Source organism: Condylura cristata, unplaced genomic scaffold (genome assembly GCF_000260355.1).
Source record: "Condylura cristata isolate star-nosed mole 26May11 unplaced genomic scaffold, ConCri1.0 scaffold00044, whole genome shotgun sequence".
Lineage (NCBI taxonomy): Eukaryota > Metazoa > Chordata > Mammalia > Eulipotyphla > Talpidae > Condylura > Condylura cristata.
This window is the reverse complement of record NW_004567145.1, coordinates 2,243,910-2,263,981: the sequence shown is the minus strand read 5'-3', so window position 1 is coordinate 2,263,981 and position 20,072 is coordinate 2,243,910. Positions and strand designations below refer to the sequence as shown.

The window sequence follows — 20,072 nt, the reverse complement described above, 5'->3', positions numbered from 1 at the left end:
TACAGATGACTATAGAAATTCATTTTCCTGTCTCACTATCAGGATTAGGGTGACAGGTGGGATTTGAAATATTCGGGAGCAGGAACAAGCTCAATTCTGTGGGAATCCTTTAGGTGAAAGGTCAAGCAATCTAACAAAATAAATTACATAAATGATAGTACTATAACAGCAAGTGAGAATATTAATGTAATCCTTACAGCTGCAAATAGACACTAATCTCATGTTTTCAATTTTCAAGTCTCAACTTTAAATAATTTTAATTGTTTAATTTTTTCAATTATAAGTAAACAAGGTAAGTAACTTAGCAGTGTTGGCAATGCCCAGATTTTTCCATGACAGACCTGGTGGTCTCCACCTGCTCCCAGTTCTAGCTTGTCCCAGAAGAATGCAGAGAAAGATGACAGGGTACATTGGGTTTAATTAGAGCCATGTCTTGAAAGGGGAATTTATGGCACACGTTTTAGGTGTAGAAGTTCTGCACACTGCCTGACTAGATATGTCTCCGTCTTTTCCAGATAGGTTTTAATTTTTTCAACAGTTTTATCTTATTGCTTAATATTATACATTTTGAAAAATTAAATAATTATTTTAAAAAATATGGCAAGAAAATTTTTTCACTGTATTTCATTCTTACTGATTTTAATAATAACCACTCACCAATTTTAAAGTTTTTTCCATCCCTTTTCTGTGCACTAGGCTGCAATTACCAGTTCTTTCCAGCTTAATTTAAATTTCCATGAATCTGATAAGGAGCCCGTAGAGGCACTATTTTTTTGCTTTCACTGTTAACATGCTTAAATGTATTAAAACTGCCTATAAATGTACAAAAACTGTGCCATAAATGTACAAAACCATGCCCCTAGGAAAATGTAGGGAAGTTGTTTTGATTGTAAATGAAGCTTACATGTTTATATTCTGGGAGAAGATGACCAAGGATCAAGGATTCATGTAATAGTCGCAGTTTATTATATCAAAGGATAGCTCTACAGCCCAACCATTTGTCTTTTATTTTTTAAAGATTTATTTATTTATGCATACAGAACTGGGGTACAGGCCAGAGGTGCAGGGGCGGTGAGAGGATTCACCAGAGACAGAGTGGGAAGCAGAACTGGCCAACTGACAAAGTACACTGCTGAGGGGAGCAGCGGGCTGGTCAGGATCTGCCACGCCATGTGGATCACCTCCGGGGCAGGCGGAGATCGAACTCATGCTGAAGTGGCTTTAGCTTCTTAGTGCTATGCTTTAACCCACTGCGCCACCAGGGAGGGCCCCCAACCATTTGTCTTTTATCTAAAACTGTTTTGAATTTCTGAGAGGTAATTGTATTCCTCCTGCAGGGTCAGACAGATCAACTCAGATAGTGCTCAGCTGTTGGACTGTTGAACTGGGATCTCTGGGGGAACTGATTGTTTTCCTCTCTTCTCTCAGGGAGCCCAGGGAGTTTGTGGAGAATTCCGAGTGCATACAGTGTCATCCAGAGTGCCTGCCCCAGGTCATGAACATCACCTGCACAGGACGAGTAAGGAGCTCATTGGTCATTCTCTCACACACAGGGAAAGCCTCATACATTGTCTCAGAACCACAACCAGGGCCCAGCCTCAAATCACTCCACAGCTGCCAAGAACAGTCATGTCTGCCAGCCTCCCAGAAGACAGGCACCATCACAGAGCTGGTCAGAGGCCCTGTGACTGATGACTGAGTCCAAGTCATCGCAAAAGCTGCCTGGCATGACCATCTACTTTTCTGTCCTGTGTCCCAAGACATATCAGAAACACAGAACTAGATGTGATGTGTCTGTCAGTTTTCACTCTCTCTGACATGGGTCATGATTGAGAACAATTTTAGAATGTCTCTCTAAATTGGGCGGAAGATGAGACAGTGTTTGAGGTATAGGCTGCCAACCGTGGATTATAGCTGTCTGGGGTTAAATTTTCATCTGGAGTTAAGGTGAAGGGTGATATTGACTCAGTCATATGGTTGTTCTGGCTCCAGGAACACACTCAAAAATGTAACAGTAGAGATTCAGCCATCAGGCACCCCTTTTATTTAAACACTTTATAAAATGTGTGTGGCATGACCCCCACAGTCCTGGACCTTTGCTTTTGTGAGTTTCACCAGGACATTCCAACACTCACAAATAGAATCAAGGTTAGCATGTTGCACAATTAATTACACAACCACCATTGCATTTACGTCGCTATCTGCTTGTCTCCAGAGAAACACTGATGTGGGTTTTCTTAAAATTACCTCAGTGAGTCTTACATCCCTCCAAGCTTCCCTTTAACTTCAAGTACAAATATGCAAGAAAATCCTCTTAACCAATAAGGATATATATGTGTGTCTGTGTTTGTGTGTGTGTGTGTCTGTGTTTGTGTGTGTGTGTGTAGAGATGCCAATCAAGATTGTTCTGAAAAGATGTCCACAACATTTAAAGTAAAATTAATAAAGTACACAGCATAATTTCTTTCATTTTTTTTTTTTTATTTCATATGCATGTACTGTCAGGAAGGCTTTTAACTAGGCCACTAGAGTGCCACACCAGTGAGTGCAATCACATATAAACCTCTTTCCTGCATTAAAAAACTATTATTTGACTTTTTCACAATAAGTATTTTAAGTAAGGATATAGACATGAATGCATTTTTCTGCCTCAACGCAGGGGCCAGACAACTGTGTGCAGTGTGCCCACTACATCGATGGTCCCCACTGCGTCAGGACCTGCCCCGCAGGAGTCATGGGAGAGAACAACACCCTGGTCTGGAAGTTTGCAGATGCCAACCGTGTGTGCCACCTGTGCCATGCCAACTGTACCTACGGGTGAGTGGGAAATGCAGAACAAAATGTTTCCTGTTTTGCAAATTCATGTGTGTTGGCTTTGTCTGCAAAGTTTCCAGGGAGTAAATTGCAGGAGTCTGAGTCAGCATGGCCGGCCCACGCAGCAGCAGCCAGTGGCCCAGGGGCAGCGCATGGCTCACGAGTACAGAGGCAAAATCTCAGCCTCTCGTGATGTTTGTATTTATTTTTGCTATTATGAATGACTCTTGCTTTCTGGTGTAGCTTATAGTTCTACTGCTAATATATAAACTAACTTAATTTGGGTGTACACATTCATCTTCTATTGAAATAGTGTTTTAGTTCATGACCTTGACTTTCCAGGAAAATCATCATGTCGTCTCCAATAATGATATCCTCATCTCTTTTCTAAAAGTTTTAGCTCATATTACAAGGGCCAAATTTTGCAGAATCATATAAGAGACAGTGGCTGTGGGTATCAGAAATTTTATTTTGTGATGTTGGGAATGACTAATGAACGAAGAACAATATTTGCTATCCATTTGAGATATTTATTATCTGACTAAGGGAATAGTCATCTAGTCCTAATTTTTAAATCTGAAGTGGATTTGGAGTTTTACTAATTTCCTTCTTTGCAACAACTTAAGGTTTTCATATCTTTCCCTTTGTGAGTATCAGTGTGTTGGTTCTATTAACTATTTGCTCACTCTAGAAAAAAATGGGAAAACTGCCATTTTTTTAAGTAATCTTTTTTTCATAGTCCCCTTAGAATAAGTCATTTTGGAATACATGCTCTGAACTGGAATTATATTGACTGTATAAAATAAACATTGTATCTTTCCTTCTTTTCCTTTTGTAAACAACCATGCATGTATTTGTGTGTCTGTGAGTGTATGTCATTGGGTTTGAGGCAGGGGTGAGGGTACCAGAAAGTTTTTGGGGAACTGGAATTTTCAATAAATTTACCATATAGAAACAATTCTTCCAAATATAGACAGAATTCATCAAGATTTAAATATAAAATGTGAATGGCTATGTGTTCTAATGTCTTTTTATCCAAAGTAAATCTTTATTATCTGACTTTAGTCCCCACTACAATCATATTTGCCATTCTGTGTCCCACTAAAACTGTTTCTTTCTACAATTTCTGTGTCTCCCTGTGTTTTAAGTACTCTCCTGATGCTATACTTTTGGCATACAGTTTCATCAGTATTTCCCTTTCACAAAAATATGTTACCTCCCTTATTCTTAGTCTTTTTTGGTTTTAGAAGAGCATATGTTTTTGTATAACTTTGTTATTACTATCTGTATCTTCTTCTAACATAACTAGTCACATAGGAATGACATGAGAAAAATAGATTTTTTTAATTTGTAAAATATTCATGGAGTAAAGAAAATGGAAAATTTGTATTTATTTTATTATGTGTGCATGATGGCCAGATTACCAGATACAGTCTCCTTGGTGCCCCACAGTGATTGCCTTTCTTGCCCCAGTTGCATGACTAAACCACACTTTAAAAGTTTTGCATTATTTACAATAGGGAAGATGTGGAATCAACCCAAAAGCTTGAAAGTAGATGACTAGATTAAAAAGATGTGGTACATATACACAGTGGAATATTACTCACAGTCAAAAAAGATAAACTCATGCATTGTGCAACAACATGGATGGAGCTGGAAGGGATCATGCTTAGTGAAATAACCCAGAAAGAAAGGAAAAATATCAAAAAATTCACTCATAGCAGGAGTATAAAGGATCAGGGGGGAAAAATAATAATAATGAACTATGTACCAGAGACATTTTAAGGGGTGCAGTGGGGAATGGGATCAAAAATCGGGGGGGAAGTGCACTGGACTATGGTGATGGCATACAGGTGATTTAGTGATGGGAAGCCCACAGGGATTACAACTGAGATGGGAAAAGGCACAAAATGATGTAAAAATAAACTATTATATTATAAAAAAAAAGTTTCAGTAATTCCCCTACTTGCTATCCAGCCTAAAACAGGGAGGCCTGTCCATTTCCAAAAGCCATCTCCCCACCAGGGCAATTCCCTTACCCAAGACAAAAGGTAAAGAACTTAAAGCCATTTTTAAATGGAACTGCAGTTTCCATTTATTTTTTAATTGAAAAACATTGTATCATAACATCCTACACTTTTCAGGTCCACCCTTGAAAACCAGCATGTATATATGCTACATTAAAGAACTACATTTTTTTAATAATATAATAGTTTATTTTTACATCATTTTGTGCATTTTTCCATCTCAATTGTAATCCCCATGGGCTTCCCATCACCAATCACCCATGTGCCATCACCATCGTCCAGTGAATTTCCCTTCCCCCACTGTTCTTGATCCCATTCCCCACTCCATCCCCACAAAATGTCTCTGGTATATAGCTGAAAGAACTACATTTTTATACTAAATTGTAAGGAGAAATTTTTTTTTTAATTTTATGCTAATAAACTAAGTCATGTAAAAATTTTGCCTATCTTAATTATATTAAACAAAAAATAAGCCTAACAGGGTCAGAAAATAATTTTTCTGGCCAAATCAAATGACAGCATGCATGATAAGGCCACTTTTACTTGATACCCAACAATCATTTTTGCAAAATCATGCCAGGGCAACCTCAGCTTAGGCAAGGACCTCTTAATCTTTTGGTGGTCAAACCATTCACTCAAGATCACCAGTCTGTCACCGTCCTTGTTGGTCATCTCTTCAAATGTAAAGTGGCCTTCTCTCTGAGCTGTTTCTTTAAGAAGAAAAAAAAAATACTTATTTTGCATATAAGAACTGGGGTACAGGCCAGAGGTGGGGTGGTTAGGAGGACTCACCAGAAAAAAAAAGTGGGAAACAAAACAGGCAGAGCTACTGAAATACACTGCTGAGGGGAGCAGTGGGCCAGACAGAAGAGGTCTGCCTAGGCATATGAGGGTTAGCCACCTCCCACCCCCCCACCCCACTCCCCAATCAAACTCCTGCCCACGTGGCCGGCTATAGCTTAATAGCACTGAGGCTTTAACCCCTGCACCACCAAGGAGACCCTCTGAGCTTCTTTGTCCATAGTTCCCTGTCAGTAATCCCTGCAGTTTTTCTAGCAACACTGTCACAGGCTGCAGAAACCCTGCATCTTCTCCAAAATTTGTAGTTTTAACCTGCACTCATGTTTTATCACATCCATTCTGTGACAGTCAAGGGACTGCCTGGCATCGTGGGGAAAATCCTAGTGAGGGGCTTAGTTTGAGTAGGATTTGAAAAAAAAAAAAAAAAGAGTGGTCATTCATCAGTAAAGATTGTTATCTGATGGCTTAGGTTGGCAAACAAGAAAGTGGGCTGTGAAATCAGGAACTTCCCTGTGTGGTCCCTGCTTGAAGAAGTCTGTGTCAGAACACAGACCAACCATAGGGGCAAGACTGAGTCGTCAGGCACAAGGGGAAGGGAGCACAACCCTCAAGGCAGACAAGGCAGAATGTAGCAGTCAGAACCTTTGGGTGAAATGGGAAATGTTGGATCAGGTGACGGTATCAAATGAGCATCCTAGTGCTCTTCACACTCTTGAATGTAGTGCTTTATGTTCCCTGTGGCCATGGGATGTCAGGATTTTCCATTTAACTAGCATATTTTATTTTCCTACCTATGTTAGTACTCACAAAGGTTGTTGCACTTCAAAGTCAACTTATTCTGTCCTTTAAGCTATCATCCCATCGTTAGAATGACAGCATGGTCGCCTCCATGGGCACCGGATGCTGGCTCTCAGGCGTCCCTGTAGAACAAATGTCATCCCTGCTTCACTGGAGGCTTTTCATCTGCATGAGGATACAGAGCCAGCTCCCGCTCTGGCTCTTCGGTTTGACACCATCAGTGTCATTTCCCTACCATGGAGACTCATGTCTCCCCTCAAGTGTTCCCCACTAGTTCTTAATCAGTTTGGCCCAGAAGTGGCTTTCAACTCTGCTCCTTAAACTCCCCTCCCCATAGTGACGAGCTGGTCAGCTGTACCTCCATCGACATAATACATGGAAATATTTCAGTAATGAAAGCCAGAAACTCTACTTTGTCCAATGCTAGAGTAATTCCTATCATAGATACTCAAAAATATGTGCTATATGAATGAACAAGTGAATAAGTACATAATGTATAAATGATTTACCACTGCCCAGTATTAAGTAATGCGATTTTATTTAAGAGTACTTTAAAATACGGTACCTTAAGAATTATTTAAGAAATGCATCAAGAAAAAAATGCTAAAAAGTGTGAATGATCAAATACGTTTTTCTCTTTTAATTCCAACAGCTGTACTGGGCCAGGTCTTGAAGGCTGTTCTACACCTGAGTAAGTAATAATTTGTGTCTGTGAACACAAGTGAACTGTCAGAAATAGCCACAATGCTAAGGATGAAGTTGGTGTTTCCCTGTATTGCCACCCACCTTCTTGCCTGTGGTTTTACCTCCTCCTCTGGGCCGGCAGCAGTCCCCACTGACATAGACCATACACTGGCTCTTGGCCTCCCCCACCCACTTTGTCCAGGACAGAGGACATGCAGTGCTGGGCTTCTCCAGGAAGCTGGGCTGTGTTCCAGCACTTAACTCCAAGAAACCCGGATCTAACTTCTCTCTTGTTTTCCTCACTAACTCAGTTGGCCCTACAAAGCCTTACGTTTCAAGAACATGAATTTCAAAATGCATTGGTTGGGGAAATGGAATAATGTAAGAGATGACTTTTGAACTCTCTAAGAAGAAAATGTCATCATTTTTAAAAATTCATTTGACCTTATTATAAGAAATTTGTAAGAACAATGCCACATGTTCTGGTGCAAATGATGTTATTAATTAATCTTTCAAACTCATTTATATTTCTCTTAAAAAAAATGAAACTCAAGTTCACTGAAATAACAGTCCCAATGGTAGTTAGATAGATTTTATTAGCTAATCCCAAAAAGATTCCTATCTGGGAAACAAATTTTACTCGGCGAGAACAATTCCAACAATCCCAAGTTTCAGTTTAGTTTATATGCTTGTAAGGGAGCAGACAACAAAGAAGAAGTAAAGGAATAGCAGTCCTTGGTGTTGAAATGAAGTTATCCCTGATGAGAGCATCTGGTTTTTAATTTATAGGTTTAGATCTTTCAGTTTCCTAAATTATCTTGAGCTAAAGAAAGTCAATACTATTCATGTACAGAGGAGGGAAAATGTTGGGGTTTAATCACTTTCTTGACTTCTAAAGAATGCATCTTGGAGACACAAAGGCTGGGTGCTTACTGTTAAATCTCTAGCTGGCTCCTTAATCATTCCTGGGGAGGTGAAAGGTTGGCTCCCCTTAGGCATCAGATTCCTGTAAGGCTGCTTCACAGAACAGGACAGAGCCTGTTTTAACTTTATGCAAATGGCTTTGTTCTCTTGCCTGCTAGACCAGGGAGGGGGTGTCCAGTAGTTAAAGAGTATGTACTCAATATCCTCCCTTTTGATCATAATCAATCTTTGTGACCAATATCATATGTTCCTTCTAGCATTCGGGCACCTGTACTTTACCTAAAGAAGCATGCTAGATCACATCCACCTCCATCATGAGCCAAACACTTAACCCTTGTACCCTAGTGCCTCATCAGAAAATATAAAATTAGACTTTGCATTTTACCTATCACTGACCATGTACTGGACTATCATAATTTGTGTATGTGTTATTTTTTTAAATCAACATAACTTAATTTTTGTAATAGACATTAACATACACAATGATAGTAAAGTTAGACTTACTTGTCCTATAATGAAAGGAAGGTAAAGATTTAAAACGACAGCCAATCCAACCAAAACTCCAGCTGAGACTTCATCATATTGCTAAACTGACTAACCTATTCCATATCCCCCTTTTTCAGTCAAGATTTGAACTTTATGTACATTGCTGTTGCTTTGTGGAGGATATCCATGAGTTCATTGTCCAGAGGTGTAGTTTCTCCTCAGGACATTGGGTCTCTATGGAAACAATTTTTATTGGGAGGTTTCAATTTTATCTCCCAGTCAGTATTATCTTAAGGTTGTTTATTCAATTATAGTAGTTTCACCCATTGTGCCTGTGTGAGATAGTTCAGCATTAAATCAAACAGTTGTGTGCAGTTTCTAGAGGCAGTTCTGTAGGTAGGCGTAAGCAGTAATAAGAAGCATATGGGGAGGAACGCAAATGTTAAATAGTGAAGCAAACAAGTCGGAAGTTCAAAGTGTATTCAGAGAGCAGTTTCTCCTGGGCTTCAGTGTCTCTGATGTCATGGGATATGTAGAAAACAGTAATCAGTCATGTCATGCAGTCATTGTAGTGACCTCTCTGAGGTTTTGTCAAGTTCTCTGTTTCTGGATTCTTGGTTTCAGAAAAGGTCCGTTGGAGGTTTTAATCTAACCAAGTCAAAGAGGTTAGCAGGAAAAACTGGAAACCTTAATTTGGAAAGTCATAACCAGATACTAAGTGCAATCCAGTTCACAGGGAGGTGGTTAAAAGCCTTTAAAGTGATTAAGAGGACCATGATCTTATTTCCACAGGAAGAAAGTTACTGAAACGTTTTTTCTCTCCACTCTTAACCCAATTCTACAAAATAACCATGGTAAAATTTCTTTGTAAATTAGGTCTTGGCCAGGTTTTCTGTTCGCATGTGTGTGTGTGTGTGTGTGTGTGTGTGTAAACAAACAAATACAGACTCTGAATTTGCTTTACTAGCATTTAGAGTGACTTTTTCACACCAGGCTCTCAAGGCTTGGGGAGTCATACCAGTGTATTCTTACCATAGATTTTGCCTGTGTTCCCTTTATCTTTGTGTAAATTTCTCTCTTCTTAAGATCCCCAAAAGTGGGATTCCTGGATCTGTTAAGGAGTTACCTTTTTACCATTTTCTGATACAACTTCTAGAACCTAAATATTTTCACATTTTGAGGGTTCAACTTATGAAAAAATGTAATTTACCATTGCTGCAGATCATAGTCAATTTAGGAGAATGTAAAAGTTGTTTTTTTTTAATATGGAAAAAGCAAAGCTTTTAATAAAAGAACTAATAATGTTTCAAACAAATCATTTAAATATATTTTAGTCCTCCATAGTTCATTCAGCTCATGTAGGTCTTGAACACTTGTTAGCAATTTTTAAGCCCAGTTTTTCCCATAAGTTCTGAAATTAATCCTCATTCAGTTTCATCATAAATCTGTATTTGATTTGCCAAAGTCCTTTTCCTGTGAATTTGTATACACAAAAACTTTAGAATAAATATCTCCTGTTAGTAACAAAAGAGCTTAAAATGATCATATTTAAAGATATGTTTATAACAAAATTAGCAAAGATGTTTTGTAGTGTGGCATATACTATTTTAGAGTAATAACTGAAGTTTATATGTAAAGTATAACAGAATATACAAGACTTTTAGAAATTTCATATAAGAACACTCACACTAGTACATGCTAAAGAGGTTGAACATTTCTCCTTATGTGACAGTGCCTACGATGACATTTTTATTTTTAGATTTATTTATTGATTCATACAGAACGGTGCACAAGCCAAAGGTGCGGGGGGGGGGGGGAGGAGGGTGAGAGGATTCACCAGGGACAGAGTGGGGAGCAGAACAGGCAGATTGACGAAGTACACTGCTGAGGGGAGCAGCAGGCAGGTCAGGAGAGGTCTGCCACGCCATGTGGATCACCCTGGTACTGGGGATCAAACTCACACGGAAGCGGCTGCTGCTAGCTTGCACTGCTGCTGCGTCCAGTTGTGCTACCATGAAGGGCCCCCATGAAGTTTTAATCCACTGAATAGTCTAATTCGTCTTTCCACAGGAGGAAGGGAATCATTTTTATGAGATGCCTTTGGAATTTTTTTAAAACTTCAATATTTACATAATGGAGAGATTATTATTTTTAGAATTTTTTATTTCAGAGCACTTTTGCCATAAATATGTAAATGTTTAAAATATTTTCATAGATTTATATGAAACAATATTTAATTATCCAGAGTGGCAAATATTTTAAAGCAAATATCTCTAGCATGGTTCAGCACATTATAGCTGACAGAATTAGATTTCTTTCACTGAACCAAGATTGAGAGTAAAAAATCAGATTTTTCTTACTTAAATTGGCTTACGATTTATTAGTAAAGCTGACCACAGTTTAAAAATATTTTGTCTTTTGGGGGAGGCCTCCTTGGTGGCACAGGGGTTTAAAGCACAGCACTATGAAGCTAACTACAGCCACAGCAGACCTTTCCTGCCTGGCCTGCTGCTCCCCTCAGCAGTGTATTTCATTCATGCTGCCTATTCTGCTCCCCACTCTGTCTCTGGTGAATCCTCTCAACCCCATTCCTGAGCCCCACCCCACACACACAACTCCAGCCTGTACTCCAGTTATTGTCTGCATGATAAATAAATCTTAAAAAAATCAAAAATGGAAATACCATATGACCCAGCATTCTCACTCTTGAGCTCATGGTCCACAGTGTACACAGCAGCATTATTTACAATGGATAAATCCCCTTCAAGAGGCAAATGGATCAAGAAGATGTGGTACCTACAAGCTATGGAGTGTTATATTGTCATACAGGCAGATAAAATGTGGCTGTTTTCAACAAAATGGAAAGAACTTGAGAGAATTACCTGGAGCAAAGTAAGTCAGAACAATAAAAGCAAACATTGGACATTCACACAGCAGACAATATAACAACCAAAACATTTTCAAAAGCTACAGAACTGAACATGGAAACATGAAACATCTGAGAGCTCTGAGATTAAAATGGGAAAGGGATGAAAAGATACAAAAAAACAAAAACAAACAAAAAAAAAAACAAGGGATAGTAGTGAGAAAAGAAAGTTTTGTTTATTTTTTTCAGTTATCTGAGAATTTTGGATCATATGGAAATTTTTTCACCCGGGGAGTTGAAGTGAACTAATTTATTAGTTTTATTTACTTAATTTATTATTTTTTTTGATCATTAATATACGCTGCAAAATATTAATCATAAAAGTTTTTTTGTAAAAATTAATACAATATTCTGTTGCTGGAACTAATTTTGGTCATCTTGAATTTGTGTTATAAAGAACCTTAAGAAGGCACAGTTAAAAGCAGTCTCTAAAGCAATTTCGGGCCTCCATCCTATGGTGTACATCTAGTGCATCTACTATCACTTGAAGTCAAAAGCTATAGAACATTCTTCTTGATTGATACAAAAACCAGAGTGTCAATTAGAACACAGTAAATGGCTTGAGTTTGTCTCTTTTTGATCACTGAGTAATATTCCATTGTGTATCTGTACTACATCTTCTTGATCCAGACATCTATTTTGGGGCATTTGGGTTGTTTCCATAGCTTTCCTATTGTAAATAGTGCTGCAATGAACATAGGGGTGCAGGTGCCTTTTTGAATTAATGTTTCTTTTCTTTTTTTTTTTTTTTTTTTTTTTTTTGTCCTTTGGGTATATGGATGGAGCTGGAAGGGATCAATCTCAGTGAAATAAACCAGAAGAAAAATACCAGGAGGTTTCACGTTTAGGAGGAATGCAAGGGCTCAGGGGAGAAAAAAGTAATTGTAATAAAGTAAAAACCAAAATCAACAGACAGCTATAAACCAGAGGCATTCTGCAGGGGTGGCTGGGGGGAGGGGGGTATGGAAACAGGATCAAAACAGGGGAGGGAATAGCACAAAGGACAGGACTGTGGTGATGGCACATGGGTGAATTGGTGGTGGGAATTCCACAGGAGTGACAACTAAGATGAAAAAGCATACATTGTACAAAAATGAAGAGTGATAATCAAAATAAAATACAAGTCCACGGGGATTACAACTGAGATGAAAAATGCACAAAATGATGTAAAAATAAACTATTATAGTATTTAAAAATAAAAGCAATAGCACAGTAATCGTTTACTCTGTCTACGAAGATAAAAATTAAGTAACACAAAGATTTGCATATGGGAAAAAAGATTTAAGAACATTAAGGAAATGGAACAATTAAAATAATGTAGAATTGTAAGTGATGAAATGTGAACAGGGTCTGCAGATTAGTGAGTATCATTGTATTAGTGTTACTATCTAGGTTTTGGTACCTCCGTAAAATGTGAGTATTGGGAGAGCAGCAGGGAAGAATATAAGGGACTATTTGTGTTAATTTTTCATCTTTTTGTAAATCTAAAAGAAAAGTAAAAATAAATAAATAAATAAAAAGAAAACAAGCAGGGTAGGGAGGAGCTGAAATCTTCCAGGAAGCTTTAAATAAATAATAATGAATGACCCTATTTCATGCCAATTTAACCTCTGGGTGTGGAACTATATAGCTATATTTCAGCAGAATGGTTTAGATACCCAAGAGTTCCCATTATTAAACCTAGTAAAACTTTAAAAAGAGATTTAGGAAATTACTTTAGTCGTGTTAAAGGAAGCAGATTTGGGAAATTACTTTAGTCTTGTTAAAGGAAACAGATTCCCAAAAAGAGATTTGGGAAATTACCTTAGTCATGTTAAAGGAAGCAGATTCAAAGTGGAGTAAAACTTCCTTCCATCAAGGTTCAGTATCCAAGTGATTGCAGCTTCAGCTTCTCCCACGGAAGGAATCCCAATCCAGTCTAGCAAAGTCATCTTGCCTGAAGTAATCCTTTCCTTACTTTCCTTGATAGACTTACTCCACACTCTAAAAAAACTTTCTTGCTGAATGTTTTATTTATATTTATTTACCTTTTTTCAAGCAAGTCTACCTGATCAGGAAACTTTATGTCAACACTATTAGGTGAAAACGAGATTTGGGCTCTCCCTGGTGGCGCAACAGGTAAAGCACAACACTATGAAGCTAACCACAGCCGTTTCAGCACAAGTGCAATACCAGCCAGGGAGGTGACCCACATGGCACAGTTCTCCTGCCACGCCCGCATTTCCCCTCAGCAGTGTACTTCATCAATCTGCCTATTCTGCTCCCTACTCCGTCTCTGGTGAACCCTCTCACCACCTTTGGCCTGTATCCCAGTTCTGTATGCATAAATAAATAAATCTTAAAAAAAAAAAAAAAAGATTTGGTGACTTAATCTCAACACAAAAGACTCCCTTTTTTCACCTGCTATTTCGTCATTAAACACACTAGGCCAATTCAGTAATTTTTCTTATAAGGTAACATGAGCTAATTTGTTTAAGTAAAGATGAATAATAAAAGTATCATATCCAATGTTATAACTTTAAAGTCATTCATTCATGTTTTAAATTAAACTATTAAAGTTTAAAACTGATTCTTATTAACCAAAATTATCCTAGCTCTCAGTTTCTTGAACATTTTGAATTAGTTTGTGTGTTATATTTTTGACTTTAGAAATAATTTATGTAGGTATAAGTGCTATCTGAAGATAAAATAAGAAAACATATGTAAACATACAGGCAAATGCAGACATTTCTTAGTATTTTTTAAAATTTTCCACACTTTAAGTGTGAATCTCACTGTTTTGTAACAGTTGAAATAGACTATATTCTTACAGCTAGGTTTACTATCTGAAGAGAGGTATGCCTTAATAAATCTTGCCAAGCTACTTCCAACTCTCTTTTTTTCTGTTTTCATTCTTTTTCATCCAGTTATATTCTGGGGATATTGCTGCCTAGTAAACTTGCAATACTAGTTTTACAAAGAAGAAAACCCTGTCTTACAAAAGTTTCAATCTCTGAATATTATTTTCTTATTTGGCCAAAGTGTTCATTACAGGGTTCTTATAAAATTCTTTTAAATATCTTGTCAAGTTTTTGTCAAGACGAGCAGAAAACATTTTTGATGGTGTGAGAAAATCTCAGACTTGCTCCATAGATAACCAAAGAAGTTTCATAATTCCTATGGAAGGCGGGTGAGAGTAAAACCTTGCTGTGTTCAGCCATAATTTTATAGCCAAGTCCCAGTTTTATGGGAGGAAAGGTGAGTGGTGGTAAAGCAGAAAATGAGGGTGACAAAAATAAAAAAAGATAGACTTTTATGTATCTTCTTTTTAGTTGTTGTTGACCCTAAACAGCTCATTTAAGAACTTGAAATGAGCACACCTTAGAAGCTCAAAAGAGCTCCCTAGTGGCCTTTGAAACTTCGTGGCCTTTTGGTAGTGTGGACCCAGAAAAAATTTTCAAAGGCCCTAATCATGCTAAGACATGATTTCAAGTCCTTTCCTATCAAACATTAGGTTTACTTTTAGAAACATTTTTGTTTGATTTTTAAGCCAGCTTTTATTAGTTGCACGCACAAGAATATCAACTTGGAAAATCCCCATGTGTCCTTCCTTGATCTTCTTACAGTGAGATTTCTTCCAGTAGTCTCCTCCCAATAGGGAGCTACTTACAAATGTGTGTCCTGTAAGCATTACACATAAATTCTGCCAAGTGCTAGTAGGTGGCTGATCAGCAAAGGCCCCACAGGTTTTCTGTTGATGGTTTGCTCCTATACTGGTTCAGTGAGTCAAATCAGTGACTGGGGTGTGGCTCAGAGAATGTTTCTGATAGCCTAGCTCCTAAGGATGTCACCCCAGCTCAGTTCAGCCTCTGTGTCTTGATTTTCCTAACAGTTAAAGTAATTGTAGGAGCTCTGGTGCTGTGAGCAGCCTTCTTACACCCATCTCCACCCCAAAAGAACCAAACAACTCAGATGTGTAGTCTAGAATTCCCTCAGGGCTATAACAAATCTGAGGAATTCATCTCAGACACCTCTGTTAGGTCTCCAATCACTTGGAGACACTATCGTGCCAGCCAGAGAGAACAAGGTGTCCTTTGTCTTTAGAATGAGTGTAAGCTGGCTCTCATTCATGATAGATTTTGTTTTGACTAATTGAGCCAGTCTGTCATCTTAAATATCCAAATGGGTAAAACTTGGTTTCAGTTGAAAATTTACTCCCTTTAGCTGCTGGTTTAGATCCAGGAAAACCTGTTCATCTAGCTTGGAATTTCCCTCCCTGAAAGAGATAATGTATCCATCCAAACAACATAAAACAATGGTTTTCTGGACTTATAAACTCAAAGACTATCAGCCGTTAGCTGGGAGGTCTGAGACCAAGACCACCAAAGACTCACTCTTGCCATGGCTCAGGATGCTGGGTGGGCCCAGTGGACCCTGCTGGTGCCAAGGTACCAGCCCCCCCCCCCCAATGCACAAGTGTTCTCAGGCAGTTCTTGAGTCCATTTATTGGGTCCCCAACTGTTAACTGAAATAATAGTCTCAGTGACAGGCAAAGGTTTTGTTATGTAATCAAAAAGAGGAATTAAACCAGGGAAACAGATTTTAGTCTGTGAGAACTGCTCTAGCAATCACATTTCAATTTAGTTTCTTTACCTATTTCAGCAATCCTTGTTGTCCAAAAAACAATCATTTTAATCTATAGGTTTAGATCTTTAGATTTTCTCAGTTACCTTGACCTAAAGAAAAGTTAGTACAGGACTTAATCGCTTTCCTGATTTCTAAAGAATGCACTGTGGTGACACAAAGGTTAAGTGGTCACTGTTAAATCTTTCTTTGGTCATTGGGTCATTCCTGGAGAAGTCTGTTCTGAGTTTCTGCAAATGGCCTTGCTCTCTTCCCTGCTAGACCAGGGAGGGACAGTCCCTGGACATTAAGAATATGTTCACGCTCAGATGTGATGGATACCTAAGAGTAATATCTTTAGAAAGACTATAAAATTACAATCTAATGATTCCAATAGTTCTTTGCTCTGGGAGCTTAAGAACCTAAGTTCTGATTTTCAGTCTCCCTGTAATTAGATACAACCCCCATGGAAGGAAGGAATGATTTGGGGCTGCATGGTGACTTCCTCGTCTATAAAAGTCTTGCTCTTTACATTGAAAGTCTATAGCTTTATAGCCTCCTCCAGGCTCAGTCATAAAGCAGGTATCATAGGTGTGGTCTTGAAAACCAGGAACCCCAAGGAGTCAACCACTATCAAAGGGGCCCCTTCCCCAGGCTGCCTAATAAGCACTATATGTCCCTGTTTCTGGGGTGCTCATGGGTCTGGAATTCCCCTAGGTCAAAGGTGCTTCTGTATCTGGGGCACTTGTGATCTAGAATGCTCAAAGATTCAGGGTGCTGTGCTTCAAATATGTGGAGGTTCTCTACAGACACACATTGATATAAAAAGCATCATTGAAGACTGGGTTATTTTTTTAATTATGTGTTTACATAATCAACATAGTTAAATATAATCATATGGAGAAGATCAGATGATTTTTTTGTATGCAGGAAAAGTAGGTGGGGGAAGGTAAGAGGGAGATTTTACTAGAGAAAGTTGGAAACTGTCTGGAACTCTTGGTTCAGAATGTTCTACTTTTGAGATAGTTTCAAATGATGGCAATATATCAGAATATGCAGGAAGTAGGTAAATTGCCAATGTAAAGAAACCTGCCAGCAAATCTCACCCTTCTATGTCAAAACTTTATTCCAGGACGAAGATCCCATCCATTGTCACAGGCATTGTGGGGGGCCTCCTGATGTTGGTGGTGGTGGCCCTTGGGGTCGGCCTGTTTGTGCGCAGACGTCACATTGTCCGGAAACGCACCCTGCGAAGACTGCTCCAGGAGAGAGAGGTGAGTGCCCAGGCCCTGTGGCCCCTACCAGGGCCCTCAGGAATGTCACTTTCCAAAAAGGAACCCCTGGGACCTCCCACTACCCAAGATGAACCACAGCACACCGAGAATCTTCCACTACTCCAGAGAGGAATCCCCACAGAGTCCCTCCAGAGCTTCCACTGCCCAAAACAGGAGCAGGACTAGCTTTGAAGACTTGTCATCTGAAATTGTGTTTTATTATGTACTTTATTCTAATTGTATTAATGTGCTTTATTATTTGTAATAGAAAAGCATCTCTGACTGTCCAACTCTGTGTATGTAGTTAGAGTTTGGTAAATCTAGCCACTGGAATGCACGTGTAGTGAGCCACACAGAATGGTTAAAATGCAGGCCCAGGCGCATGCCCAGCAGACAGGCCACACACACAGACCCTTGCAAGTTCCTGTCAGGTATTACCATTTGCAAGATGCCTCTGTCCACACCAGGGCTGTCTTCTGAGGTCTGATGTGACTGTCTGGCCATGTGTCTGTGCCACAGTCCTGGGATGAGGACCCCAGAGCAACTCAGGACATGTGGCATGTGTGTTGTGGTCTGACGGGCTAATAAAATGACACCATATGAAAATGTTCCTCACCACAACATCCTCAATCCAGCTGTTTGACTTGGAAGCAGAAATGGACAATGGTTTCTTGAAATGTGGCTCTTCTGTCAGCTCAGGCCTAATTTGGAGCACTTGGTTCCACTTTCTCTTTCATGATGTTCTTCAGGGAAGGTTCTATTCTCCTTCTGAATGAGACTGTCAATTCTTGTGCTAACATAGGACCATGTGGCTGTGTCTGGACCTACCACACACACTCACACACACAGGGTACTTGGTGCTGAACTGCAGGGCTATCCATCTTCTCCTCATCACCCCTACGCTCCATGCCATGAGCTGAGGTGAGGGATCCTCTCTCTCCTAGCCACTCATGCAGGGCTGGGTTCTGGGCTGAGGGTCCTGTCTTATAATCTCCATTGACGCATATTCCCATCGCATTGAAATGAGCTGCAGGGCACTATTTCTTCCTTATCTTGTAGCTTGTGGAGCCCCTGACACCCAGTGGAGAAGCACCAAACCAAGCTCTCTTGAGGATCTTAAAAGAAACAGAATTCAAAAAGATCAAGGTCCTGGGTTCTGGAGCATTCGGCACCGTGTACAAGGTGAGGCCTGTTGGGCAAGCCCAGAGCGCTCAGCTGCAGTCTGCTCATGTGCCACTGCGGTTTGGCAGGTTTCATCACGTTGTCAAGAGGGAGTCATCCACAGTCGTGTGACAGATGAGAGGTCCTGCCAGACATGTTGTCAGGCACAGCATTTCGTGGGCACCAGCATTGAGTTTTAGAGGGAGAGCAGCACAAGGACGCTGGGGGAGGCGGTAGGGGTGGGGGTGGGGGGACTCGGGAGCATGAGAGCTTCTGAAAAAAGCCCAGGTCAGGAGAGCATCCTATTCACAGGATATTGGGGAGGGGGGCAGGGGGTGCTCAGGAGCCTGAACTGCATGAGCACTTCTGAAAAAAGCCCAGGTCAGAAGAGCTTCCTATTCACTAGATATTGGGGGGGAGGGGGCAGAGCTCAGGAGCCTGAACTGCATGAGAGCTTCTGAAAAAAGCCCAGGTCAGGAGAGCTTCCTATTCACTAGATATTGGGGGGGGGGGGCAGTGCTCAGGAGCCTGAACTGCATGAGAGCTTCTGAAAAAAGCCCAGGTCAGGAGAGCTTCCTATTCACTAGATAATCATCAGATTTCAGTTGGGTCTTGACCTGGCATCTGGGATTTCTGGACAGAATGCTCTATGTTGGTTGTAGGGGTTCAGGGTTGTGTTTTTAGTTTTTAGACTGTGACTGCTCTGACTCATGAACATGGTAGGTGAGGGGCAGCTAAGATACGGGACCCGGCACCCAGCCCAGGAGTGCAGAGCAGCTCCACCTCCCTTCTCCTGTGGGGTGCTGTCACCCACAAAGTCCACCCTGCCCCCTCAGCAGTGGCCTGCCATGGGCATGACAACCACTAGTTGATGTCTTCCCTTTCTCTGTCACAGGGACTCTGGATCCCAGAAGGTGAGAAGGTTAAAATCCCCGTGGCTATCAAGGAATTAAGAGAAGCCACATCTCCGAAAGCCAACAAGGAGATTCTTGATGTGAGTGTCCACTTTGCCGTCCAGTCCCCCACATCCCTGCCCGTCAGGAGCCTCTTGTCTGCTGGCTGTGCGACGCTCAGTTCTAGACTGTTTTCGTCACTAGCGTCTGTCTTTCCCTCTTGCTGTAGTTGGTATAGTTCCCCGCAGGCCTTCTCTTGCAGAGAGAACTCCCCTCTCCCACCCTGTTGTCTCTGCCAAAGGAGGGCTTCCCCAGGGGCTCTTCCCAATACAGTTGCCCCACATGGCCCTGCAGTGCACGCTAAAGCCCTGGTGTGGTGTCCTGCTTAGTATGGTTAGGGTGTAGTGACAGTGACTGAGGCATAAAAAAACTTGATCAGATTCGCAGATCCAGCCCATAATTATGTGTGACTCCAAAACTCCTGTTCATTTTGCTCCACCCATTATCTTTGAAATATTTTTATAAAGGTATCAGGATTTAACAATTTGATGCCAACTCTACTGTCTGCCCACCTCTATCTTTTCTCCAAAATAATTTAAATCTTCCTCTTCAGTGTCTTCTGGAGTAATGTTTATACAGTTAGTCTTTGTAAAGTTCCAGATCATTTTTATGTTTTTACTTT

The 20,072-nt window shown here is 40.1% G+C and overlaps 1 protein-coding gene across 2 annotated transcripts in view; it reads left to right on the top strand.

Moving 5' to 3' along the window:
* EGFR (epidermal growth factor receptor) overlaps positions 1-20,072 on the top strand; it is a 69,182-nt gene that overhangs the window by 23,493 nt on the left and 25,617 nt on the right. For both annotated transcript variants that reach the window (XM_012733957.1, XM_004694512.2), the window contains exons 13-18: positions 1,429-1,519; positions 2,660-2,817; positions 7,093-7,131; positions 17,195-17,336; positions 18,396-18,518; positions 19,393-19,491. In XM_012733957.1, the coding sequence (XP_012589411.1) occupies positions 1,429-1,519; positions 2,660-2,817; positions 7,093-7,131; positions 17,195-17,336; positions 18,396-18,518; positions 19,393-19,491 (652 nt within the window). The remainder of the gene's footprint in view (positions 1-1,428; positions 1,520-2,659; positions 2,818-7,092; positions 7,132-17,194; positions 17,337-18,395; positions 18,519-19,392; positions 19,492-20,072) is intronic.